This window comes from Miniopterus natalensis, chromosome 12 (assembly GCF_054644295.1).
Source record: "Miniopterus natalensis isolate mMinNat1 chromosome 12, mMinNat1.hap1, whole genome shotgun sequence".
Taxonomy (NCBI): domain Eukaryota; kingdom Metazoa; phylum Chordata; class Mammalia; order Chiroptera; family Miniopteridae; genus Miniopterus; species Miniopterus natalensis.
This window is the reverse complement of record NC_142092.1, coordinates 34032859-34060056: the sequence shown is the minus strand read 5'-3', so window position 1 is coordinate 34060056 and position 27198 is coordinate 34032859. Positions and strand designations below refer to the sequence as shown.

At 40.5% G+C, this 27198-nt stretch overlaps 1 protein-coding gene across 1 annotated transcript in view; it reads right to left on the bottom strand.

The window, feature by feature from the left end:
- The window catches only part of PIP5K1B (phosphatidylinositol-4-phosphate 5-kinase type 1 beta), a 192369-nt gene that overhangs the window by 71308 nt on the left and 93863 nt on the right, over positions 1–27198 (bottom strand). The window contains exons 7-11 of the mRNA XM_087822695.1: positions 25688–25987; positions 10473–10684; positions 8098–8181; positions 7927–7975; positions 5095–5179 (exon numbers count right to left, since the gene is read on the bottom strand). Of these exons, the coding sequence (XP_087678821.1) occupies positions 5095–5179; positions 7927–7975; positions 8098–8181; positions 10473–10684; positions 25688–25987 (730 nt within the window). The remainder of the gene's footprint in view (positions 1–5094; positions 5180–7926; positions 7976–8097; positions 8182–10472; positions 10685–25687; positions 25988–27198) is intronic.

The following is a 27198-nucleotide window of genomic DNA, read 5'->3' as shown; positions in this document are numbered from 1 at the left end:
CTTGGACAACTATTAACCTGTTAGACAAGAGGTTTCTTGGAATAAACTTTGTACACCTTTATTCGGAGCATTTTCAAAGCATGGGTGAGACTGTCCCTCAGATTGGGTTTCTATTGTTAAGCCCTGTAATAGTAAAAACCACTTACAGAGAAAAAAATGGGCAAAGGATTTGAATAGACATTTCTCCAAGGAAAACATAAATGGTCAATAAACACATAAGATGTTCAACATCATTAGTTAGTAAAGAAATGCAAATCGAAGCCACCCTGAGATGCCATGCTATATCCACTAGGGTGTTCGAGATGAAAGACAGATAATAACATACACTGGGCAAATGGAGATAAACTGGATCCCTCATACGTTGCTGATGGGACTGCAAAATGACATAGCTGCTTTGGAAAAGAGTTTGGCAGTTCCTCAAAATGTTAAATGAAGTTACCATCTGATCTAGCAGCTCTACTCCTAGGTATATATCCAAGAGAAATGAAAACACGTCCACACAAAACCTTGCACATGAATGCTTGTAATGGCTGCATTATCCGTAACAGCCAAAAGAGAAACAATGCAAATATCCACCCACAAATGAATGGACAAACAAAATGTGGTACATCCATAAAATGGAATATTATTCAGCAATGAAAAAGAATAAAGTACAAGATGGCTAAATCCTGAAAACATTATGTTAAGTAAAAACTGCCGAACACAGGAGGCCACATACTGTATGATCCATTTATATAAAATATCCAGAATAGGCAAATCCATAGAGACAGAAAATAAATTCGTAGTTGCCAGGGGCTGGGAAGAAGAGGGAATGGAGAGTGACTGCTAATGGGTGTGAGATTTCTTTTTGGGGTAAGGAAAATGTTCTAAAATTAGAGAGTGGTGACAGTTGCACAACTTTGTGACTATTCTAAGAATCACAGAATTGTACATTTTAAAAGGGCTAATTTCATGGTATGTGAATTATATATCCATAAAGATGTTATAAAAATAGACTAAAAATCAAAATGGGAAAAAGTCAATAGATTTGACTACTTGAGTAGAATACTTGTTACATTAAAAACGTGTTATATTTCATGGAATTGAAGATGCCACTGACTGTACCATTAATTTCTATACTACTAAGAAGGCAAACCTCCCAAGATGGGGACTCCAATGGAGGAGTGTCACTAAAGCTGAGACACCAAGGGCCACACCCTCCATAAACCTACCAGGGGCACAGGAAAGTCGTGTTGTTCAGCCTTGGCAAAGGGTAAAGAAAGGTGGAAAATCTTCCTTCAAAATTCGAACCACTCCCTTATGGTCCATCTTAGGCAAAAACAAAAAACAAAACAAAACAAAACAAACCTTAGATAATTTAATTGGTTTCCATTTGAGGCCAATTTTAAGATAGCACTGAGATTGTCAAATGTGAAACAAAAGTTTTTCTTAAGACTAAAAAAGATTAAAAAAGGATTGATATCTTTAATATGTAGAATTCATATAAATCATTTGGAAAAAAATAAACACATAATATAAATGAGCAAATATCACAAAGCTCAATTCTCAAAGGAATGACAAGTGGCTAATAAACATGAATAATGGTTGAACTTCACCAGTACTTAAGAAATAAAAAATAAAACAACCAGATAACATTTTTAACTTATCAGTGTAGCATAATTTAAATAGAATAATTCTGGCTAAGGGTTAGAGGGTTCAGACTCTTGGAAGTTTACAGTGATATAATCCATCTCCGCAGCTGTGTGCATTTTAACTCCCAAGAACTCCTTGAAATGTGTCCTAAAAAAATAATCATGAGTTTGGACACAAAATTTATCTGAAATGATGTTTATAAAATATTAATTAGAAATGGAAAAAGGAGAAACGATTTAAATGCCTAACAAAGGAAGAATAAGGACATTATGATACAGCCATATAATTTTAATGCTGTCTCCCAATTTTATTTTATTATATGTATACTTTTTGTTTTGCAATTTTAAATGGTATCTTTGTAGAATATATAATCATATGGAAAACTGTGTTATATTATGTGAAAAATAAAGGATATATACATAAAATCGTACACTTATCCTATTACCATTTTCATATAAATACACAAAGCACAGAAATAAAGATTAGTAAGAAGTATATCAAAATATTAGTAGTGGATATTTTTGGATTGTGGGATATTAAGTAATTTTCATTTTTCTCTCAATCTTTTTGTAGCTTCCAATATTTTTACATTGAAAGGGTTTTACTCTCATAAAAAATTAACTCAAAATGGATTAAAACTTAAATGTAAGACTTCAAACCATAACACTCCTAGAACCAAAAACACAAGGGAAAAAAGCTCCTTGCCACTGTTCTTGGCAACCATTTTTTGGATATGACACCAACAGTGTAAGCAACAAAAGCAAAAATAAACCAGGGGGACTACATCAAACAAAAAGCTCCTGCATAGCAAAAGAAACAATCAACAAAATGAAGAGGCAACCTACGGAACTGGAGAAAATATTTGAAACCAGATATCAGATAAAGAGGTTAATATCCAAAATATATAAAGAACTCATATAACTCAATAGCAAAAAAATCAAATAATCTAGTTAAGAAATGAGCAAAGGACCTAAACAGACATTTTCCCAAAGAAGACACACAAATGGCCCACAGGTACATGAAAAGATGTTCAATATCACTCATCACCAGGGACATGCAAATCAAGACCACGAGATATCACCTCACACCTGTAAAAATGGCTATTATCAACATGATAAGAGATAACAAGTCTTAGGATGTGAAGAGAGGGAACCCTGTGCACTATTGGTGGGAATGTAAATTGGTGCAGCCACTATGGAAAACAGTGTGGAAGTTCCTCAAAAAATTAAAAATACAACTGCCATATGATCCAGCAATTCCACTTCTGGGTACGTATCCAAAGGAAAGGAAATCACAATCTTCAAGAGATATCTGCACTCCCATGTTCATTGCAGCATTACTCGCAGTAGCCAAGACATGGAAACAACCTAAGTGTCCACTGACAGATAAACGGATAAAGAAAATGTGATACACACACACACACACAGCATTAAAAATAAGAAAATCCTGCCATTTGCCATAACGTGGATGGACGTTGAGGGCATTACGCTAAGTGAGGTAAGTCAGACAGAGAAAGACAAATACTGTATGATCTGACTTATATGTGTATCTAAAATAATTGAACTCACAGAAACAGAGAATAGAAGAGCAGTTACTGGGGGCCAAGGGGTGGGTGAAATGGAGTGATGTTGGTCAAAGGGTACCAACTTCCAGTTATAAGATGAATAATCTTTGGCAATCTAATACACAGCATGGTGATTATAGTTAACAACACTATACTATATACTAGAAAGTTGCTAAGAGAGTAGATCTTAAACGTTCTCACCACACACACATACAAAATTTGTAATTATGTGAGGTGATGGATGTGTTAAGTAACTTAATTGTAATAATCATTTTTGCAATATATACGTACATCAAATCATCACATTGTACACAAACTCACACAATGTTATATGTCAATTACATCTCAATAAAGCTGGAAAAAAATTAAAAGCCTTCAAAAAGAAAGTGTTTTACTTTCATTAACAGGAAAATCCAACAAATATTATAAGAAAAATCAGTGTTATGTAAATATAAAATATGAACATTCTACTTTTTCTGTGTTTTTTTGGGGGGGGCTAACTAGTCATGTTTTGGGTTATGAAATTGGACCACAGAATACCTAAATGATAAAATAGCATGTAATAATAGGGTTATTTTTCTTTTCACATGTTTAAAAACTTACTACATAAGTAACACTGTGGAAAACTAAATAAATATTGATGTAAGGACAGGAAAACTTCTATAATCCCATGATTCAGAAGAACTATTGTGCTTTGGGTTTAGTTTGCTCTTCTCGTTCTTCCCTAAAGGTTTAATGTTAGGGTATGGATTTGAGGTCTTTTCTGATGAAGGCATCTGCGGCTATACATTTCTCTCTGAACACCACCTTCACAGCAGCCCGTGTTTTCAGTACTGTACGTGTATTTTTCTTTCCATTCATCTCTAAGTTTTTTTTTCTGATTTCCCTGTGCTTTCTTCTTTGACCTATTGGTAGTTTAAGAGTGTGTTATTAGCCCGACCTATAATCCAGGAGATCGTGGTTCGATTCCCCAAAGGGCAAGTGGCCGGGTTGTGGGCTTGGTCCCCGGTAGGGGGCGTGCGGGAGGCAGCCGAGCAAAGACTCTCTCATCATTGGTGTTTCTATCCCTCTCTCCTCTCTCTGAAATCAATAAAGACATATTTTTTAAAAAAGAATGTGTTATTAAATTTTCCAGTTTTTGCTCGTTGATTCATTCCATTGTGATTAGAAAAAGAGAAAAGGGGACTAAAAAGTTCAAACTTCCAGTTATAAAATAAGTCACAGGGATGTAATATAGAGCATAGGGAATATAGTCAATAATATCACAATAACTATGTATGGTGACAGATGGTTACTAGATTTATTGTGAATCACTTCGTAAGGTATAAACATGGTGAATCCCACTATGTTGTACAATTAAAATTAATTTTTGTATGTCAACTATAATTAAAATAGATTTTAAAAGCTTCTTTGTATAATTTCAATCTTATTAAATTTACTGAACTTGTTTTGTGATCTAACATATGGTCTATCCTGAAGAATATTTCATGAGAATAACCACTGTTAACATTTTTATATATCCCATTAGACTTCTGCTGTGCATTTAGGTGTGCAGATCAGTAAGTATATATATTTGTGAATAAATCTGTAAGGATTAAATGCACCTTTAACACACCATTTTTATTGGTTGCAGATTATTCCATTATTTGTTGTATCATAATATACTCAGATATCATAGGGTTGAACATTTAGGCGGTATCTAAGTTCTTCCACTACAAAACAGGACTTTAATGATTATGATGTCAATAAATTACTGACTGGGATGCTCAACATAACTACTAAGTGATTACTGCTTTTGGGAAATAAACTAAACTCTTCCAATAAAAATCTTGCAAAGATGCACATAGTGAAGTCAACATGTAAGTGCTAAAAATAAAACAATTTCATAAGATTCTTACCTTGAAGTTTCTTGAAAACTCTGGAATTCATAAACTTTAGAAATCTGTCTGCATAAAAGCTTGGTCTGTGAACCGAAACAGTGTCCTGAAAAGACAAATCAGGTATCACAGGTTTACCTCTCAGACAGTTCATTTCAAGCTCGAAGAAAGATCGATGCAGTTGGCTCTCTGTTGGCCAAGGCCCTTAACCAAAAGGTGTGGGCATCGAGAGCCAGAAAAGAGCAATGTCTTGGGTCCCGTGGGGCCCACGAGTTGGGCTCAGGGAGCAGGCACAGGACTCAATCTGAGCAAAGATCCTAGATACTCAAGAGGAAATAAAGCATTAAGAGGGCAGGCGAGAGACAGCAAAAAGACTGCTTTATAAACCCAAACGACTAATCCTTATTCCACTGTGCGCCACGAGGGGCTTTTCAATTCTTTTCTACATACAGGCAGCTAGTGCCTCAAGTCATCTGGAATGAAGGGTAACACTTTTAGTCAGGAACAAAAATTGGGGACATAAACAAGCAAAACACCCCTAATGTAAGAGTGATATCTAGCACCCTCCCCCCCAAAAAAGTTTGCTGGTTTCATCTCCCAGTAATAAGGTGCATAGACACTGGGAAGATTCCTAGGAGACAAGGCTGACTGATAAACCCCGTTACACTGAATTATCTGCTAATTAGATAGAACTGAACTGCATTAAATTGTTAACTCAATTCTCTCATGCTTGGTAGGAGTCTTTAGGACTGAAGGGGCAATTTATTACAGATCCAGGAAAGGAGATTGATGAAGGAGATAATTCTGTATGTTTATTCAGTAATCATTTATTTACTATCCAAGATATATATTCTAGAAATAGTGTATTTGCTTATTTAATGCTCCATTTTGATTCCAGGTTTGTGGATTCCAATAAGAAAACTTCTAAAAATATGTTTCGATACTATCAAGTGTCTGCAGTGGATTCAGAAGACAAAACACACATTGGACCAAAGGTCCAGAGACCTGGTGCTGGTGTTGGTCCCAGCTTTACAAAGCTGTGTGATGGTGGGAAAAGAGTGCCTCAGTTTCTTCATCTGTAAAACAGGGTGTTAACAGGATGCGTAACGTAATTCTGTAATCAGCAAATTAGGAAATACACTGGATAGAGGAACCCACTTTGGCCAAGTTATAATGGTCCTGTAGACTATCGGTGATGCTGTAAATGTGGTGGGAAACTTCCCATTGGTTTGACGTGCACTCTCCCCAGTATTCTGGCAGCTCCTGTCTGAAACGGACACATATTCCCAACAAGTACAGTAACTGAGAAATATCTTAGGGTGCAAGATGATTAAGACTCCCCCTTGCCTTCCAAGGGAAGTTGGAATGTGCTTCTCTTTGGTATGAAGAAACCTTGTTTAAATAAGAAGCATGTTTGTTAACAGACAATAAGTCTTAATTATTGCTTACAATTTCACAAATATATAATCAGCACAGAGAGTGTTATAAAAAAAACCCAACACCAAAAAAGAAGATATGTTTTAACTAGACAAAGGCAGAAGCCCCTTGGAAACATGTGGCCAACAGAGGACTGGGCCATTCAGCTCAACAGTCTCATCTGGTAACAGGGAAGCAGTGTTGTCCTGGAAAACAGAAAGGGAATGTGAGCAGGAGTGTTCTCTCCTTCCCACGTCTGAGGCATTATGAAGTCTCCACTTTTCTCACCCGAAAGGGAAAAATAACTCTTGGCCTTTGAAAAGAAGGAATATTTTATCTGAATAATAAGCCTAAGTTTAATTCTTAGAAACAAACTGCCATTCCTTAGCGTGTGGACCCAATGCAGGCTTCACGCTGAAAGGCCATTGCCAGTCTTCCTCAGAGCTGAGTGCGCGTTCTCTCAGGAGAGGATCAGCGCCGAAAATTCATCCCTTTTCAAAGGAAAGCGCCTGCTGACATCCTCTAAAAATGTGTGAGCAGATCTCTGACCAAGGTATTCTTTGGAACTGTCACTTCAAGTTATTAGCTGAGGGAGGCTGAGGCCAGTGAACGTTCTGTCGGCAGCAGGAAGTTCAAGTCTAACACTGAGATAGGAACACCCATGTGCAGGGGCAGGGAATGTGGGAGGGGGGAGAGGGAGGGAGGGGGGAGAGGAAGGGGGGGGAGAGGCTGCTTCTCAATAACTGTTTTCTTACTATACCAATTCTGGGCCCAAAAGACATTCTCTTATCAGCCAGCTTTAGTCGTGTGTAAGCCCATCCCAACCGAAAGACCTTCCCTTCCCATGTCATTATGTGTTAGGGATTGTGTTGAACACCAAAGTGTATTATTTTGTTGAATCCTCACATTGGTCCTATGAGGCAGGTACAAGGTACTGTCACTTTGCCCGTGGCCAAGCAGGCTAAGAGAGGCCAAATAACAAGCAATGTGTCTGAGTAAATGGCTAGTAAAGCAGTGAATCCAGGGTTCAAATCCCAGGCTGTCTACCATCAAAGTCAGGTTCAAACCCCTCTGTAGCTGGGTCTTGTGAGAACGTTTAACTGCCCTGCTGGTCTTCCCAGTGCCTATGAGAAGTCTCCTCCGTTCTCGCACTCTCCTCTCAGAACTGGGCCCTTCAGATTTCATGTAGAAACAAGGCATCCTTTTGTTCTCCTGGCCCATACCCAGCACCAGACTGCATGTCCTCTACTTGAGTAACTATTCCGAGTTACTCTGCCTTCGTTCTTAGATTTGAACGATCTGCAGGCCTGATTCTGAGTTTATCAAGGCCCTTGTTTCCTCTCCAAGCCTAGTGACACAGCTTCCCGGACACACTCTGACGCCTCCGAGAAATCAGAAAACTATACAGTATAATATGGGACATAATGAGCCACTTACCCCGTCATACACAAGAGCTTTCCAGGAATGTTCTAACTTCTTCATTAGCCTAATGTAAACAGGCAGAAAAATAAAATGAGAATATGATGTCACTCCTACTTGGTGAATTTTCAGAATCTTTTGTTGATTTATTTTGAAATGATAAGACTACCCCCCCTCCCAATTTCTTACCTATATGATTGCAGAATGTCAATAATACCCATAAATAAAAGTAGCTTTTCTCCCCTATGGCTTTTAGCTGGAATGCCTCCCATTCTGTTAACAGAGCAAAAGAGAAACTATTTTGTGATATAAAAATAGGAAGTTAAAAATCATTTCTAATAAGTAGACTGTACATAAAAATAGACATTCTTTAAAAATTCTGGACTCTCTCCCTTTATCATTCTTTTTCCTGGTCTCAGTTAAAGTTTTCCTTGGAATCCAGGATGTAGTTCCCACAAAGGAGGGTGAGTCAAAAGCTGTCAGCTCTGGAGGGTTGGTAAAAGGAATACAATTAAAAATGTATTCCAATTTTGAAACTATGAGCAAGAATTTTTAAAGTATTTAAAAATATTGCTTTTTAAAAATGCAACACTTTTATATATTCACTATGAGTTTTTAAAATAAAGTAGAAAAAAGCACAAGAAAAAATTTATAAGGAACCCATTCCTAGGATGCAAGGTAACCACTGTTAAAATTTAGTACACCTCTCTAGTATGTTTGTGTACATGTATGCACTTATTAATCCACAAAAGTGATTATTTTATCATGTTTTATAACCTGAATTTTTCACTTGCTAAATGGTAAACATTTCCTCAGATTCAATGCTAATATTTTTTAATGACTGTGTAGTATTTCACTATACTGGTAGAGACTAAATAATTTGTTTAATTGATTAGTGGACATTTAGATGGATTTATAAGCAAGGATTTAAAAAAATGTTTTTATTGTTATTATTGATTTGAGAGAGAGAGGAAGGGAGAGAGAGAGAGGGAAAGAAACATTGATCAGCTGCCTCCTGCACATCCCCTACTGGGGATCGAGCCCCAAGCTGGCATGTGCCCTGACTGGGAATTGAACCAGCGACCTCTCGGTGCCTGGGATAACACTCAACCAACTGAGCCACACCAGCCAGCAAGGATTTTTAAAAAGTTTAATACATATGAATTTCCTTTAAAAGTGACATGCCTGTGGTTTAGTCATTGTTGAAGAATCTGAGAAGGCAGTCACTTATAGCCAAGTAAATTTTCTTTCTTTCCATCTCCTTGCTCAGCTGGTACATGCATGAGATACAGTCAACCATTTCAATAATTTTCTTTGGTGTGTTTCTGCTAGTCAATATGCACTTTATATAATATGCAAACTAATCCTGAAGTTACTATCACATCTGGCTGAGGCAGCAGACCACATCTGTCACAGGAGAGATTTAGAACAACAGAATCCTCTTATGCAGATAAGGAGCTCTGAATTGGGAACATAATTCCTATCATGTATTTGCTTTAATACCTGTATATTTAAATTCAAAGTATGGTGGGTATTTTGAATATGTACTAAATGGGGGTAAAAACATTTTTAGTCATTGTTAAAAAATGGAGCCATTGTGGGGAAAAACCCTGTGGGTGAAAGAATAGTAACAACTCAAAGAACTGCTACGCATCCAGTCATTCACAGAGCAACAGAAACGGGGCCTGGACGGTGGGTGCTGGGAATATCGAGGGGAATGCTTTGTAAGTACGATTGCCTGACCACTATGCTGTGCGCCCGAAAATAATACTGAGTGTAAACTTTAAAAAATAAAATTTAGCCCAGCTGGGCGTGGCTCAGCGGTTGAGCATCAACCCGCGATCCAGGCGATCGGGGTTCGATTCCCGGTCAGCGGTCAGGGCACATGCCCGGGGTGCAGGCTCGATCCCCAGTTGGGGGCGTGCGGGAGGAAGCCGATCAATGACTCTCTCAGCATTGATGTTCCTATCTCTCTCTCCCTCTCCCTTCCTCTCTCTGAAACCAATAAAAATATATTTAAAATAAATAAAAAATAAAATTTAAACAAAAGAACAGAAGGCAAGAGGAGAGAGACCTGAGTATTTCTTCTCTGTTCCCTCTGTGCTTCAGTCCAGGGTTCCAGCAATGGCTGTGTCCCAGAACCACCGTTCACCCTGGCACCCATTCTCCAGGACCCTGGTCCTCCTGTTGTCCCTTTGCCTTGGAGTGGCACTAGTCTGAGCACCTGAAGAGTGACTGCTGATTCCCTTCACCCTACCTACACTTCTGTCCTAAGCCCTTCCATTAAAGTCTCTTCACTGGGGTGGAGGGGGGCGGGGGGGGAGGGAAGAAAAGAAAAGAAAAGAAAAGAAAAGAAAAGAAAAGAAAAGAAAAGAAAAGAAAAGAAAAGAAAAGAAAAGAAAAGAAAAGAAAAGAAAAGAAAAGAAGCCAGGCTTAATTCATTTTAGCATCAAATAGGAATCTATTCCCAAACAGCCACCGTGAAAGGAGCATGACTGCATTTAATCCCTCGGTGCTGTGGGCTGCCCCAGCCAGGAGGGTCTGTGGGCGGTGGCTGCACTTACGTGTCTGGGTTCTCTGTGATCATCCCGTCCCCGGATTTCCCTGGACCCTGGATAGATTCCATTGCTGTTGAGTAGAGAACCTTCTGCATCGCAGGCCGCTTGGCATCAGGCACATTTTGTGAGGGCTCCTCTTCTTTCTCTTTGAGGCAATGGTCTAAGATGTGGATTCCCAGCAAAAGGCTATAGTCCATAATCTTGAAGCTTTCCAACACCTGAGTGAGAAAAAGAACCAGGAGGCCGGTCAGCTCCAATGGCTTGTAACTCTCATCTATGCAGAACCAGAGAGCTTGAGATATGTAGCCACACAGCCCCTGAGTCCCTCCTAAGGGGTGGCTGATGGAGGAAAAATCAAAATAGAAACATTTGAGGTATTATTAGGTCATGTGCAGTAAGGATGATTATAATGGCTCCAAGATAGTATTTTTATGCAAATCTAAAGCAAGCATATCTTTCCCATGAATGTTACTCTAATAGCATTTATTGAACACTTTCCACGTGCCAGGTACTAAGTGGTTTACTTGGGTTCAATCCTCACAACTCTTTGAGCTACGTACTATTATTGTCTCTATTTTACAGGTGAAAAAATTGAGACACAGAGGTAATCTGTTCAATGCCACACAGCTCGGAAGTGGCATTGGTGGGGTTTGAACCCAGGAAGTCAACTCCAGCACCCGTACTCTTAAGCACTAGGACAGAGAACCCAAACGCCAGTGGTTCCTGCAGACTTGTGGCCTCCTCAGCGTGAGGACTCAGATGGAACGGGTTTTCTGGATTCTGCTCTCAAAATCTTCATCTTGCTGGAGTTGTGGTCTTTTCAAAGCTCGCCTTTCAAAGCTGCCAGTGGTTCTGTAGCAAGTCTTTCTAAAGTCATGATCTCAGCAAAGAACAGGACTCACTGCTTAATTATCCACTTGGAGAACAGTGGGGAAAAGAAGGAACTGAAAGTAGTTGGAAGCCGCCAAAGAGACAGTGATGTTCTGAGAGGAAAGTGATGAGCAGCAAGGTCCAGGTAAGAGGCCGTGAGCCCGGCTTTCGAGCGCAGGTGAGGCTCTGGCACCCGGGACCTTCCTCACCGAGGAAGACAGTTTCAGAGGAGCACCTGAAAATGGGGCAGTTCCCTCTATGATAAAGCTCCTTTTCTAGTAGTTTGTATATGATTCTTCTCCACAACAGATTTCCTAACGCATGCCATTTCTCACACAAAGCTGCTCAGGAAAGCAAAACAGCCCAGAGAGTAAGACAATCCTGAGTGGCAGACAGCTGTCTCTGAACAAATGCTGTAAGGTGTCACTGTACCCTCGTTAGGAAATGCCTCTGAGGATCAGAGGCTATAGGTACTTGTTTCACCAGGGGCCGAGTACCCAGAATTTCTTACGCTTCCCATTCTCCCTCAGCTCAACTGCTTTTTGATCAGACATTTATGATACTATAAGGAGAGGTCAGGCCCGAGGATTCACATTCCTGTGGCTGCACTTCATGGGCCATTTGACAGCAGGCTCTGTGAACAAAGGCCTTGGAGACATAAGGTTATCCCTGGGCCACACATCTTTGTGGTCAATGAGGAAAACTGACAATGGGCTGCAAATGAGTATCTATTATTCCAGAGTGTTCATCCCTCATCGCTCAGACATTAAGTTGATATTTTTGGAAAGGAGGCAGGCAAGAGCTGAAAGGAGAGCCTTATTACTTAAGAGGCTTAGCTCATGGAATTTTCTAACCCAAGAGACAAGAGAGTATCCTGATAGTGATGTGGATCCAGCTTCCCTAACCTAAGGAGGAGTGACTCCAAGATTGGAGGGGGAAGACAGGGTGATGGGAACAGCTTCCACTGCTGACCCAACACCTCGGCATCAGAGGGCAGATAGGCCATGAGTGCCTCACCCCTCCATAAAGGAGCACAGTGCCGAGGAAGAAGACAGGACAGCTTTGCATCTGGGCTGCCAAGAACCCAGCCTCTTAAAAGAGAACACTAATAGAGACTGGATGCCTCAGACAGAAACAAGTGCAAAGGGATCTTGGCCTTTTTCTCAACCATACTAAATGAACAGCTTGGGAGCTGTGTCCACTCAAGAGCTCCATAAACCTGCACAGGGATCACCAACTGCAGGTGCCAATTCTCCTGTCACATTTATCAGTCTAGCACATCCCTTCCTAGACGGTAGGATACGGACACGCAGGATAAAGAGCACAGACTCTGTGACCTTAGGCAGATTACATCACCTCCCTGCGTCCGTTCCTTCCCCTGTAAATGGTGACAATGATATTACCTCCTGCATGGGGTGCTTGTGAAAATTAAATATGGTAATGCAGGTAAAGTACCTAGAAAATAGAAAAATTCCTGGCACAAAGACAGAGCTCGATTAATCTATAGCTATTATCATCATAATTCTAGGTCATGGTGACTCATTGCTCACACCAGCATGAGAGATTATAGGTATCAGCTTGAAATAAACACCCCTGGAGTTATACTTCTGAAATAAAAAATTCATAAAAATCCAACAAAAACATGACTGCATTTCTAGCTGCTTACCAGTACCCTTTTGGTGAATCCTGATTCCCTTAAAAGCTTTGGGTTGATGGATGCCCAATAGTATTGTGTGAATGTTCAATGGGAAAAGGTCAGCTGACAACACAGCAATTCTGATCAAGGGGCTATAAAATGATGGCCTGATGATCTGTCTAAGGGAACAGTCTTCTTTTTAATGCACAAAAATCATAGCTTTGTGCTCTAACAGCCCAAACTACCCACTGGTAAGTGTTCCCTCAAAGAGGTATAATGGCTTCAAAGCAAATTCTAATCAGACCTAGTGACAACATGGTGAGTGTTCCTAACAGGCACAGGAGTGGTACAGTGAAGAGTGTTAAAGATTGAAAGGCACTCCTGATACTATCATATTTATTTCATTTTCTTCTGCAGAGCATCCACAAATTAATTCCTCTTGTCAAAAAGCTTTCTTTAGAAAATAATTTTTCTTATATTTTTAATGCAATGTTCCACCTGAACTGCTTGGTTTGTACTTGAAGTTTCTTTTCTGCCCAAGGACAGGCCAAAGAGAACATGCACATTTTATGAGTGATACAAAATTAGGCTGTGCTCCAACTGCAGCTATTGATGCTCTCCCAGTGCTTTAAGTGATCGGATGTTTGTTCTGGTTTATTTTAAAAAAAGAAAGCAAAACTCTGAGATTAACTAAGAAAAAGCTACAAATAAATTTTAAAAGAGATTCATTTTCTCTCTACTCCTAAATTGGATTGTCAGCATCCCTGAACAGTGCCAAATTGCCTTTAGGATGCAAAGCTCCTCCTTTCAGAATGAAAACCTTAAAAATGATCAATTCCAATCCAACTGTGTGAAAAGGACACGACTTAGATTTTGGGCTAGGCACCCCCCCCCCCAAAAAAAAGTTAAAGAAGAAAAAGATGCGTATATTTTAAGTCAAATTTTAAAACTTCTGTAATGAAAAATTCAGGGAAGAGACTTTAGTTACGAGCATTGCAGGTTGGCATCAATTATTCACATTGATGTTATTCACATCCTTCCAGCTACTTAATTAAAGGAATCTATGACTCTGCCAAAATCTCAACATTGTGAGCTTTGAGGGTATGCAACATTCTGCAATAAGACAGCTGCCAATCAGTCCAGTCTGTCACTCAGGCACACATGTCCCCCCAGCGTGTCTGCCTAACCGAGCTGTCGCTGGTAGATTCTGTATCTGGGCATTTGTGATGCAAAACACAGGTTGCAATGCAAATTAAGGTGCTTTTCCAGCGTGGGCAAGACTCTGTTTCCTCAGTTTAAAAAAATGAAAGCAGAAACTTCATCGACTGTGTAAAACTGAAAGCAAGTTGGATACCACAATGCTTTTTATTGTCAAAGCCAGATTTTTGTCTTTCTCAAGGACTATTTTAAGTCAATAACAACATTGGAATGTAGTAAAAAGAAAAGTCAATGTGAAGGCAGCTGGTATAATATCCTGAAGACGTGATCAAAACGATCTGTTCCTGAAACAGAAGCATATTCTCCAGGCTCTCATGGCCAGTGATGCATCAGGAATGCTCTAGTCACATACAGTTTCTGTAGGTTCAGGGACTTAACGTAGGTGATGTTCTAACAGAATGATTGACACAGCCGTCCTCTCTCTTCATGGCCTAAGGTCATAAAGAGTAGCTGGTCCTCCTTTCCCTTTTCCGCTCTCTGCCATACTCCTTCCCCCGGGGCACCGTTTTCTGTCCTGCTGCTCGCAGGAGCTGGGTGGGTAAGACTCCAGGCTCTGGGGCAGGTGGCTTGGTTTGACTCATGGCTCCCCCACTTGTCTGTCCTTGAGCAAAGTACATAACCTCTTTGGGCCTCGTTACTCATCTGGACAATAGGGATAATAGGGACACCTACCTCACAGAGTTAGTGTGAAGACTGAATTAATCCACAGCAAGTCATAGGACATAACTGGCACAGAGAAGGCACCCAATACATGTTGGCTGTTCTTACTGATCTGTCCCCCTGTAGAATCAATCACGGCTGACAGTCCTAGAATCTCCACTCGACCTCAGCTGTTTCTTGCCCTTCTCTTGGTTCTTTGCCTACTTGTCTTTCCCACTCTTTCCTCCTGTGGCCTAAAGATGTTCATCAGAGCTCTTTCTTCAACTCTTTTCTTTCTCTGCTTCAGTACTGATACTCACTTACTCTTTTGTTGGAAAAAACACTTGAGTGTCTAGTCTCTGCCCGGCACCATGGAAGTTGCTGGATCTTCAGGGGTAAGCAAAACAGATAGCTATACCATCCTCAGAATTACACAAGCCTGAATTACATATTGGAATAAGGCCTGGGAGGAAAAACCAGGATGCTGTGGAGATACCCCACACAGGGGTTCCTACTTTTGACTGGGGACTATTTTAATAGTGCGGGTGACAGGAGATGATACTTGAACGAGGTGACAGCAGGGGAGTTCAAAGGAGAAGTTGATAGATTTGAGAATATTTAGAGGTCGATTCCAACTATTATCTCTCTATAGACAATTCCTAAAATGTTATCTTTAGTCTGAACTCACCCCTAAGCTCCAGCCCTAGAAGTTTCCAATGGCCTTCTGGACATTGTCTTGCTGCAACCCTAGGCTCTTATTTTCCCCAAAGCAGTTCTTTCTCCTCACATCTCTTTTATTTGAAACAATTCTAATGTGGATTTCAGACTCCATGTCTCCTTTTCCTTTCATTAAGTTGCCCAATCCTGCAGCTTCTATCATTAAAATGTTCCTCATTAATGCTTTGATTTCAACTTCCTTTCCCCCCTTCTGATCCATTCCTGACACCCTCACTTGACCAGGTCCCATCACACCCACTCAAAGCCTTTAGTCTCTCCCCATTGCTTGGTGCCAATGCCTCAACTTGACCTTGAAGGTCCTCACTCCTACAGCTCCAGCCAACTTCTCTCTGTTATTTAATATCTGCCTAGAGACCCTTTCCAGGTGAGTCAAACTGGAATCCCTTAATTACCCCTAAATGTGCCCTGAAAATGGAAGCCTGATGTTTTTGCTCATGCTGTTTCTCCTGGAAGGTTGTTACTGTCTTTTAAAATCTTACTGGTTTTTCAAAGCCCATCTTAACACTCACTTCATGAAATTATACTCATGATCTCAACAAAATGTTGGGAACATGTCTTCCCTCTGAAAGCCCAAGCCATTATCAGTGTGCCTCTATGGAATAAAATTTGACCTCAGGTTGTAACTATATTTTTCCAATCATATACACAAGAGTGCTCCATTCACCAAAGGTTTATTTTACTTTGTGCTCACTGCTGTACACTCTGAACATAGCAGAAACGTGTATTTATTATATTGCTTTTCATGTGAACAAACGAGTACATATTAAAGTATTCAGCAGCAAGAATGTATAGCACTACATCTATGTCTTAAATATGAGAACCTGATCTCCTGCTTCATGATTACAATAATCGTGAAAAATCTTTTCCATGATTATTTACTGTGATTATGTGCTCTATGTTGTTAAGAAAATAAAGATAATAGTCTACAGTGTTTTCAAACCTACCCACACCGGAGAGTATTTATATACACTGTGTCAAGGGCAAAAATCAAGCTGTGATTTACAGAGACTCTTTTAATTTACTGTTTTGTAGGCGCACTAAATGTCAGATAAAAGGCAAGCTTGTTTTGCTATAAACTAGGCTGAGCTTGGAGTCAGATAAAAATATCGCTTTCTTTTCAGGAAGCCTTTGCAAGGAGAGTGCGTCACAGGCTGGGTCAACCACAAAGATTTTAACCATGGAAGAGGTTAGAGGTGCTGGGTGCTGGCTCTAAGGAGTTTCTGTTCTGAATCACATCTCAGGGCCTCCTTAGCTTTCCTGTCCTGTTTCTTTGCTTTTCCAATATGGAAGGAATGCAAAGTCAAGTAGGCATAAAACTGAGGAAGGAAAATCATCAAAAAGTCTAAAAGAACTTAAAAAAAAACAGCCACATTTAAAAACTGGTACCTAGCACCAAAAGATACTCAGAATGACAAGGGCAATGCAACTCAAGTAATCTCTAAGTGATGCTTTGTGCAAGATGGAGAAGGATGGTGATTTGGATGAAAAGAGATGCTTTATTTTTTAATTTTAATTTTTTAATCCTCACTTGATATTTTTTCCATTGATTTTTTTTTTTTTTTTACAGAGTGGAAGGGAGTGGAGAAAGAGGGAGAGGGAGAGGGAGAAGGAGAGGGAGAAAGAGGAAGAGAGAGAGGGAGAGGGAGAGGGAGAGAGAGGGAGAGGGAGAGAGAGGGAGAGGGAGAGAGAGGGAGAGGGAGAGGGAGAGGGAGGGAGGGTGAGGGAGGGAGAAACATCAATTGGTTGCCTCCTGCATGAACCCCCACAGCCGGGGATCGAACCTGCAACCCTTTGGTGCGCAGGCTGACACTCTAACCACTGAGCCACACCAGCCAGGGCAAGAGATATGCTTTATTAATTGGATCTCAAGCAAGCAAAGCTTCTATCAAAGGCATGCAGTAATTTCCCATGTCACAAGGGTTCTTAAGAAAACTAATCCATTCAATTAATATTTTACTGAGCACCTACTATGTGCCAAGCACTTTCTTGTTCAGAAATTCTTTGAGCATTTCAGCTAATGTATGACAAAATGAAAACATTACCATTTTACAACACCTAATGAATTAATGGATCTAAAATCACAGGGAGAAAGACATTCTGACATGATGTGACTCCTGATCGGAGGAGACTAGACCAAATAGGAGAAGTCAAACCTAAAATTGATGACCAACCAACCTACAGGAAAAACAGGAGAGAGAAGCATGTTGAAAGAAACCATGGGGAGGCAGTCAGCAATATCTGGACTATGGGATAAACAAACCAATTTCTTCAACAAATATTCTCACAATGAAAACATAGGTTATGGGGGGATGGAAGGGGCTTAACAAGTATGCCCTATTTAAGTCCTGATCCAAAAGAAAAAAGTCATTTCTCAAAGAATTAGAAATCTGAACACTGACTATGTATTTGATGATTAGTAAGAATTATTAATTTTGTAAAGGTGTGATAATGAGATTATAGTTATTTTTTTAAAAAGGAGTCCTTATTCTCTAGGAATTCTTACTAAAATCCATATGGGTAAAATGATGTGAAGCCTGGATGTGCTTCCAATTCTATGGGGAAGGGGACAGTGGGATGAAACAAGCCTGGCCATGGGTGGGAACTGTTGAAGCCGGGTCCAGTGTGCATGGGTGTTTGCAGTAATATTCTGTCCACTTTGGTATATGTTTGGCCTTTTCAAAAATAAAGTTTAATACACTGCTTTGAAATGCTTAAATGAAATGCTTTTATATACCAGTTTACTGTTACCTCACTACTGTCTCTGCTGATGGTGAGGTAGAGCCGTTCAGATGAAAAAAAAAAATAATTTGGGATCTTAACTGGAGTGGTTAAAGCAGATAACTTGCTCTGCTCTGTGCTCACCTCACCTGATCCTTCTCAGGCAGAAGCTCTGAAGAATAACTAAGTTAACCGATGTGGGGCTGACAGAAAGATGTGTCCAGGGCCCAGAGTGATTTTCCAACTGGCCTACGGTACAGTCCCCGAATCAAGAGTGAGTGGCTGGCGAAACACTGGTGTTAATTCAACAACAGAAGGCATTTCAAAGTAGTATCCTCAAGAACTTATGCAAATAGGCAGTCCTGGACACCCTGGCTCAGGGAGAAATGAATCCTAGGACCTGCCATTCCTCCCAAAGCCGGCCCCTCAAAGTTCAGCTCCAGAGTTCCTTGCATGGGAAGTCGAGTTAACGCTGAATGCTGCTTTTTAAACTTAATTTAATTTCCCCAATAAAGCTCAGAGTGTTCTTTGCTAATATAATGAAGAGAAAAAACAGGCTGTGACAAGCCATACAATTTTAGCTGGTAAAGCAGACTGAAATAAATATTCAATCCTTAGACTAGTTATGGCAATATTGTGTTTTTCACTGTATCTAAGATAGTGATTAGAATTCGGGGCTATGCTGGATTGATCTGTACCAACACTTATTTTTTGCTCCTTTAAAAGCTTTCAGTAATAAAAGTATACCTTATAGGTATTAGAAATGGCCACCTAACATTTCAAAAGATTATATATGAGTAGGTATATATATTTATCAGCTTTGCTTCTATATTGGATGAGTTTGGGATTTTTTTCTTTATAGACACCTTATTTCTACAAATAAAGTTGTCTTAATAAATTATTTTGTAAACACATTTAAAAGTAATGTTTTATATTAAAATTGCCAAGCTTTTCCCATTACATGATATATCTTTTAATTGGCTTCATGAATGATTTGTTCCTTAACAGCTGAGTGCCTTGGGGCTGGCCCTCTGCCCAGCGAGTCTCAGAGGCCATGCTTAGTCCAAGTTCCCACAGCTACTTCAATGTATGAGATGAAATTCCTGACTCTTCATCACTGTCTGCTACGGTCCACAGCCTCTGAAGAACAGCCTCTCTGGGTAAATGCCCCTTGTCCCCTCTCCACTTTGCTCTAATGGACAAAGAAAGGGAAGAAGAGTGGGAGAATCTGTTCATGCTAAATAAGACTTTGATGGTTTGAACTTAGACTTTAAACTTAGAGGCAAGGACCATATCCTATTTATTTTTTGTACCCGCCACTGACTTAGCACAGAGTCTTATGCACAGGAAGAATTGAAACTGTTTGTTGAGTAAGTAGGCAGATAAGGCAGGGTTTGTCAAACGAGATTCCTGTGGTGCTTTGAAACCAGGGAAATCAAGCCAGTCCATGCTCGGAGCTCATCCAGGACAAATGTTAGGTCTGGGAAAGTCACCATTCGTGCTGAACAACTTACAATTTAAGAAGAACAGCAAGTATCTACCTGTAGTGTGACTTCTTAGGAGCGATGGAAAACCTGCGTTGTCCATCTAGCCAGGTATCACTAGAAATGAATTCTGTGGTGTCTTGAGGCATTGTAATTTACTTTTAAAATAGCAACGTATGTATGTGGTCAAATTTAAAGAAAGTATAAGAGGTTGGCTCAATGCCACATTGCACACAGCATGAGGGTGATGGGTTAAGGTGGAAATAAGAGTATTGTAAGTATTGTATATGATGGTAGCAATGTTTTTGTCTCTGTGCATTGTCAACATGTGATCAAGGCCCAATATTTCCAATGGTGTTTGCCTAAAATATGGAGCAATAAAAGAAAAGTCATTTACACAAGCCCTGAGAGGGAGTTCAAAGGACACTATAAAGTAAGAAGTGACTATTTACATCAGAAAGGACTGAAATATTACAGTTAGTAAGTTTAAGTTTGAGGAAGTAGATTTTAGTGAGCAACTTTAGGGGTGAAAAATTAAGGAACCATTTTCCCTGACATCAGAGCGCAGAGAAGGCAAATCTGCAACCTGGAATCACTGGTTTCTCTGTTCTTTGAAAATTAGGTGGCTGCCATTAGCCAGAGAGATGTATACCTCTTTTCTATTAGGTCTGAAGCACTTTTTTCCTCTTTAATGATCCCTGGGAAAGCAATCAATTATATATATAAAAAAGAGAAGCTGTCTAAACTAAATGCAAAAAAACTAATGCTAAACAAAATGATAGCTGAGGGATGAGTCCTAGCCATAATGCTAAATTAAGTATTATAGAAAATAACCCATACTGCAACCCATATAAACAAGCCTATTGCTGAGAAGAATCTGAACTGCAAATTAGAGCATGCCATACATAGTTAGAAAGATCTGAGTTTGCACACGAGAAAACCTCAGTATTTTTAAGACTGGTTTCATTAAATTCTGAGAACCTATTAATATTTATAGTGATAGACATTTGTGTGAAAAAACAGGTTCCACACTATTTAAAAATTAATAACTGTGCTGCTCAACAAAAAGTGATAATAAATGCAAAATAAGTCATTTAGGTCATTAATTACCAAGACTGTGTCTGATAAACTCCCACTTGAAGGAATCAGAGATATTTGGATTATAAATGCAAGTGCTCATTAATATTCTTTGTCAATGTCATTTCCCCAGAGTTATCAATAAATATTGCAGGATGTAAAAATTTATCGAATCAATTAAATGACAGGGGACTCTTTTAGATTTTTATAGGTGTTATGACAGAGAAGAAATAATTATAGTAAATTAAAATGCAAAATAGTTTCTAATTGTTTTTCCAAAATTAATACATAAATTTCCAACTAAAAGAGTTTTTAAAAATCCCAATTTTGTAATATGTATTGAGTGTCACAATGCCCGGGGCCGCAGTGCAGAGGGAAAGGAACGCGCTTCGGCGAGCGGCCGGCAGGGGCGGCGTCGGTGACAAGGCCAAGGGGGCACAGAAAGTGTCCAGCAGATCAGATGGCGGGAGAATGGCGGGTGCTCCAGAGCGGGGAGAGAAGGGTGACGAGGGACCCGAAGGAGCATCTGGAGAAGGTGGCGTGGCCGGCTCAGGAAGGGCATTGGCCCCGAGGCAGTGAGGAACCTCAGCCAGGGGTCCCTAAGGAGCCGGTGAGCTTCTGATCAAAGCATCACCTTGGCAGCAGCGCCGGGGGTGTTGGGGGGCAGCGATGCTGAAAACTAGTCTAGAGGCTACTACAAAGCTCTAGATGAATTATCAGGGTCTCAAGGTACTGATCTGGGCAACTGGCTGCAGAATGACCACGCTCCCCGGGCTGGGAAGGCAGGAAGAGGGCGGGCTGGGAGAGGACGAGAGTCCAGAGGAAGGGCATTTCCAAATGGGACATGCCTCTCAGCTTGTTTGTCACATGGGGACTGTAGGGAATGATCTGAATAAATCCTACTTCCTGCTCAACTGGCCTGTGATGTCCTGGAAGAATTCTTCGCTGTCATGGCTCTTACCCTGGGCCGAGCTGACTTATGGGTGTAGACGGTTGTCACAGCGGGCCGAGGGTGAGGCCAAGCGAGAGGAAGGGCTTCAAGAAAGGGGGCCCAATTATTTACATGTCCATTTCCCCCAGACACGGCCAACAGGGAATAGCCACAAGGGGCCTGGGGCGAACTCCAAGAGCTGGATCGCTGCTTTTGGAAAGAGCCTTTGTTTGAATCCTGTGGGCTCAGCAGGGTTGAAGCATAAAGTGAATTTAATTTTTCTAGAAGAGTTCTGAGTGTCTAATGTACTATGTGGAGGAGTTGGTCAGAGATGGGCCATCACAGGGGTCAGGCTTATGGACAAGGACCGAAGGCTGGACTGGGGAAGCCAGGGAAAGGGACCAGGACTGGGTGGGGGAAGATGGCATTTGCCAAAAGGTATTAAAGCCATTCAGAATTCGGAGTCCAGAAACAGCAGGTCTGATTGGGAATCAGGGACCTAGTTTGTGGGGAGCGGGAAGGATGCAGGTCCAGCGGGGTCAGTGAGCCATGCAGGTATCTTCTAGCCAGCAGTCATGCAAGAGAAGAAGAATCCCGGGATGTGAGATGTCAAGCCAAATATGAAAAAAGAGATGGGGGGTAAGAAGCAAGAGGAGGTCAGCAAGAGGTTAGGAGGATTATCGTATCTATCTGGGAACAACAGAAAATCTGGGGTCCAAAGGCCTGGGGTGCTTGGAGTTGCCACTTATGAGCTCTTAAGAGGACCCTGGCACCACCAGAAAGGGCCTTTAGATATTATTCGGCTCCTGAATGCATTTCTCTCCTACCTCACAGGCCCTCCCTCACTGTTAACCACAGCAACACCAAACAACTCCCGCTCTTGGAATGCATCATGCTAGTTCATGCCTCTCTTCCATTGTTTTATCTTCCTAGAAATATGCTTCTACTGCTTTGCCCACCTGGAGAACTCTTCTCATCCTTCAAAACCAAGCTATAATCTCACCTACCCTGATCCTCATAATGCCTTAGAATATTATCATTGTACTTAATATGCTGTATGGCGATTTATTAAAAAATGAAGGTCATTCACCACAGGGTGGCACACAGTAGGCCTGCAATACATGTCTGATAAGTGAGTGAAAGGAGGTGTCCTAATATGGGTCTCGTTTACCTTTTTCCGGCTGGACTGCTGACACCATAATACAGTCCCCTGACTGATTTGTTTCTAGAGCCTCAGCAGGACCGCCTCACTTAGAGGAATATTAACAGCATAGATTCCCAATCTGGTGCTGGCATCAGCCCTGGGGTGACCTCCCAGCCTCCCTGATCTCCACAGCACCTCGACCAGCACTAAAGCTCAGTTCTGCAAAGTGAGAGAGATGTAAGGGCAAGAGATGCTCCTGGCAATGCCAACCACAGATCCTATGCTGGGAGCTGGCTCTTCAGAGGATGGCCTGAAGAAAGAGAGAGATGACTGCTATATAGCTCTAGGATTGGGACTAACTCTGTGTGTGTGTGTGTTTGTGTATGTGTGTGTAGGGAGACAATGAGCTCCAAGGAATTTCTGAACTGTTGTGTGGATGGGCATTTTTCTGGGGAGACAGTTCACAGTTTTCATCAGTTTCACTACAAGATCCATGACTATTACATATTAAGACCTACCATTCCAGAAACGTGCCTTCCTCAAGGCAGCTCTGCTCAGAGAACCAGCTGCTGACTTGAGATCACAGAGCTTTGGTCCTAGCCAAGGCAGATCACAGAAGGGATCCAGGTTCCCCCAGAGTGCGGCACTTACACACTCCCATACCACCCAGAAAAGCCGTTCTGAGGATCAACATTGGGCACAATTTAAGGAAGTCCCATGGTCTAAAAGATCAAGTGCAATAGTGAGAAGAGTGAGCCTTAGGATACCTCTGCAGTGGCCTTCATGTTCCTTAGAACAACAAATATTAAAAAAAAAAAAAAAAAAAAAAGCAAATCTCTGGGGTCTCACTTATGATGAAAAGCCATGTTGACCTCGTTCTATCAGCCTTGGGCTCAGGAAACGGTAAATAAACAGACAAATCCTGTGCCCTGGCTCTTTTACATTTGACCTTTCCTTTTTCTGGCATAGAAACTTGTGGTTTTAGAAGGCAGCAGAAAAAGGTTTCCATATTAAACGGGCAAGAAGCATGCACACACGCACACACACACACGCACACACATGCACACAGCAAATCTAAAACTGGAGAGGCTTGTACTAAACTCTGGGGAATTGAGAGTCACTTTTCACCCACATCCTGTGAGGGTAGAAAAAGCAGAGGAAAAGGTTTCTATTAAAATGTATGTATTCTTTTTCCTTTTTAAGGAAAAACATAAATCACTCATATTCATCCAAATATCTAAATAGCTCAGCTGGATTTGTGTGTGTGTGTTTGTTTTTACTTGGTTCCCACTGTTTTTCCCTCATTTCTGAAAGGATAATTAAAAAGAAAATCCGTACAGTGAATCTTTATCTCTCAATTGTTACGAGCACATGCTTTGTACCCAAACAGGTGTGGGCTCTGCCACTGACTTGCTAAGTAATACTGGACAGGTTTCTTAACTTCTTTAAGAACCTCATTGTTCATCAATTAAAATGGGAGTATGAACGGTACTGACTTCCAGTGGTTGCTTGAGAGAATAAAATAAAATGATGCGTTAAAAAATCTTAGACTAGCCCAGCACATTCTAAGCAATTCACTAAATGGAAGCTAAAGAATAAGAGCTGGGGAGTAACATCTCTATCAATGAAATAATTCCAAAAATACATCATGTGTTATTATACATATTACAACATGTAGAAAGAAACAAACCCAGAAATGGTAGGGCTGTGCTTCTCAGGGAGAATTCTCCACCTTATACATTACATGGGGTGGTTAGGCCGCTTTCCTCAGCTTCAGGTGAGTTTGAGTCTGGCAGAGAAGGGTCCTCCGTCTCTTGCAACAACATGGGTCACCTGTCCTGGTCCACAGAGGGCCCAGAAAGCCACAGCCTTGAAGGCACCCTTTCCCCCCCGTGTCCAGGCCCTGTGGGTCCTATCTGCTCTGCCAGAAAGCCCAGGTCAGCCCCAGCCCCAGCGTGCCTTCTGCCCACCTCCACTACGCTCAACTTAGTTGAGAATCTAGATGGTTCTCCTAAGTACACCTGGGCCAGGAAACAATATTCCTGGGAAATTGTTAATGAAATAAATGATCACCATCCTTGAGAACCCATCAGAATTACATTTCATCTTTTTCATCAAAAGGACTTTTACTTACTTCCTGTAAATTCACCGTCAGCAAAATCTTGCCTGGGTTTTGGCCTTACAGCTTTTCCCCCCTAAGGAGAGAAGGCTGGGGACTTCGAACTATGAATTCCTCCTTAGTTTCGACAGTCACACTGGCTAAGTTTGTGTAAAATGGTATTTGCTCTGTTACACCTCATTCCTGATCGCCTCTTATTCAGATCCCATAAAACACGACCAGCAAACGGGCTCACCACATGGTCAGCATCCAGGAATCCACTTACCAATCCCTCCACAGACACTTTCTCTAAGCTTCTCTCGCCCATTGGAATCTTACTTCTTCCAAGATTTCTACATGGCCCAATCACCGCTTTAAACCTAAATGCCTTTTCCCTCTGGTTTAACTACCTTCCCCATAGAGGTTGAAAAGAAACACAAGCCTTTTTCATTTTACCAAATAAAGCTGACTTAGCTTATTCGTAAAATCAACAGACACTAGACAATTCCCTCCAATCACCCACCAATTCCTTCGACATCAGGGAAGCATGGACCAGCACCAGAGCTGGGACCAATGGGACCCCACGTGTCCACTTCGGGTATTTCTTGCAATTTCTTACATCACCACGGGTGACTTTTTCAAAGGAAATCAGAGCAACATTTCCTTACCCGGCAGTCTCTCTGAAGCGTTTTCATGAGCGCATTGTATGTTTCTGTATCAAAATACAACCCTTCGTGCATGTCTTGCAGGAAATCTAAGTCCTTGAATGTGGGGTTGGATTTCTCTCTCTCTCTTCGGGATGCTCTTCGCTTGTAGGTGGAACCCTTCAGGTCGTATGTGAAGTGCATCTTCATGGCGCGTGGCAGGACGTTGTTCATCACCACGATTCTGATGTTAATGCCCCCTGACTGCATGCAGTACAGTCCATAAAATTTTGGCAAAAGGGTCCTTGGATTCTGGTTTAAATTCTAAAATAAGAAAAAGGAAAAATATCATTAAAATACCCTATTTTTACAAAATAAGTTCCACTAATAGTGTTTTCATCTAATGTGATAATTAAAAAAATGGAACGTGATTATCTTTATTAATGACCACTGCTAAAAGTTTGCTGTTCCTAATCCAGTTCTTCAATTGGCTTATTGCAATAGCAACTTCATCATTCTAAACTCGGGACATTAAAAGTAGCTGAATTAAAAATGGACAGAAAGTCCCAAATTAGCTCCAAGGAAAAATGGGCAAAGAATTGATAAGTGCCATGTGTGACTATTCTCTACGGCACTAAAGAGAAAATTAATTGCTGGGGAATAAAGGATGAACGTTTTACATTTTAATAGCTCCTGAAAAACTGTCTTCCAAAATGGCCAGACCGATTCCCAAGCACACTTTGTAGGATGACACATTTTTCATCGTTCTTACCAGTGCTGAGTATCAAACTTAAAAATCTTTCTAAGCATGACTGGTGAAAAATGAAAACTTGCTTTTAATAATTTGAACACCACTGATCATTAGAAAATTTAATATTTTGATTTATTTTTAGGCACCTCAACCTCAAAGATAATTTTGTGCTAATATCCGTCTCACTGATCATTTTTCCACAGGCTTTTGTCCTTGCTGGAGTCCTTAATATAGTCTAGAGATTAATCATTTTCCCATTCTATATGGAGTAAATATTTTGTCCCAGTGTTTTTTTAATTATAAAAACAAAGAATAAATGCCTATTTTTTGTTCTACTTTAAAAGTAGGTGAGAAATTAAAGGTTTTATATATAATGAAAAGCCTTTCCACTGTGCCCGGTCCATCCCCTAATTCGGAACTCTTGAGGAAATTAATATTCCCACTTTCGTTGTATCATTCCAGAAATATCCTATATGCTAATCTTAATTTTGTGCCTGGTATTTTTTGTTTGTTACACATATGTTTTGTCTTTTAATGCAGTAACGTTTATGAACTTGTTTCTTAGTTGGTTTTTTCTTTGGCTTCTTGTTTAACAAAGCTTTATACATCCCAAAGGTAAGTAAAAAAATCTTACTGAAGGACATGTCTTCTATTCTCTTCTAGATCTTTAACAGTTTTGGCAATTACATTAGTTTTTTACACCATATGGAATGAATTTTTTGTGTGAAAGATTTAAATGGAATTTAAATTTTTTTTGCAATGGATAGCCATTTATTGAACAGTC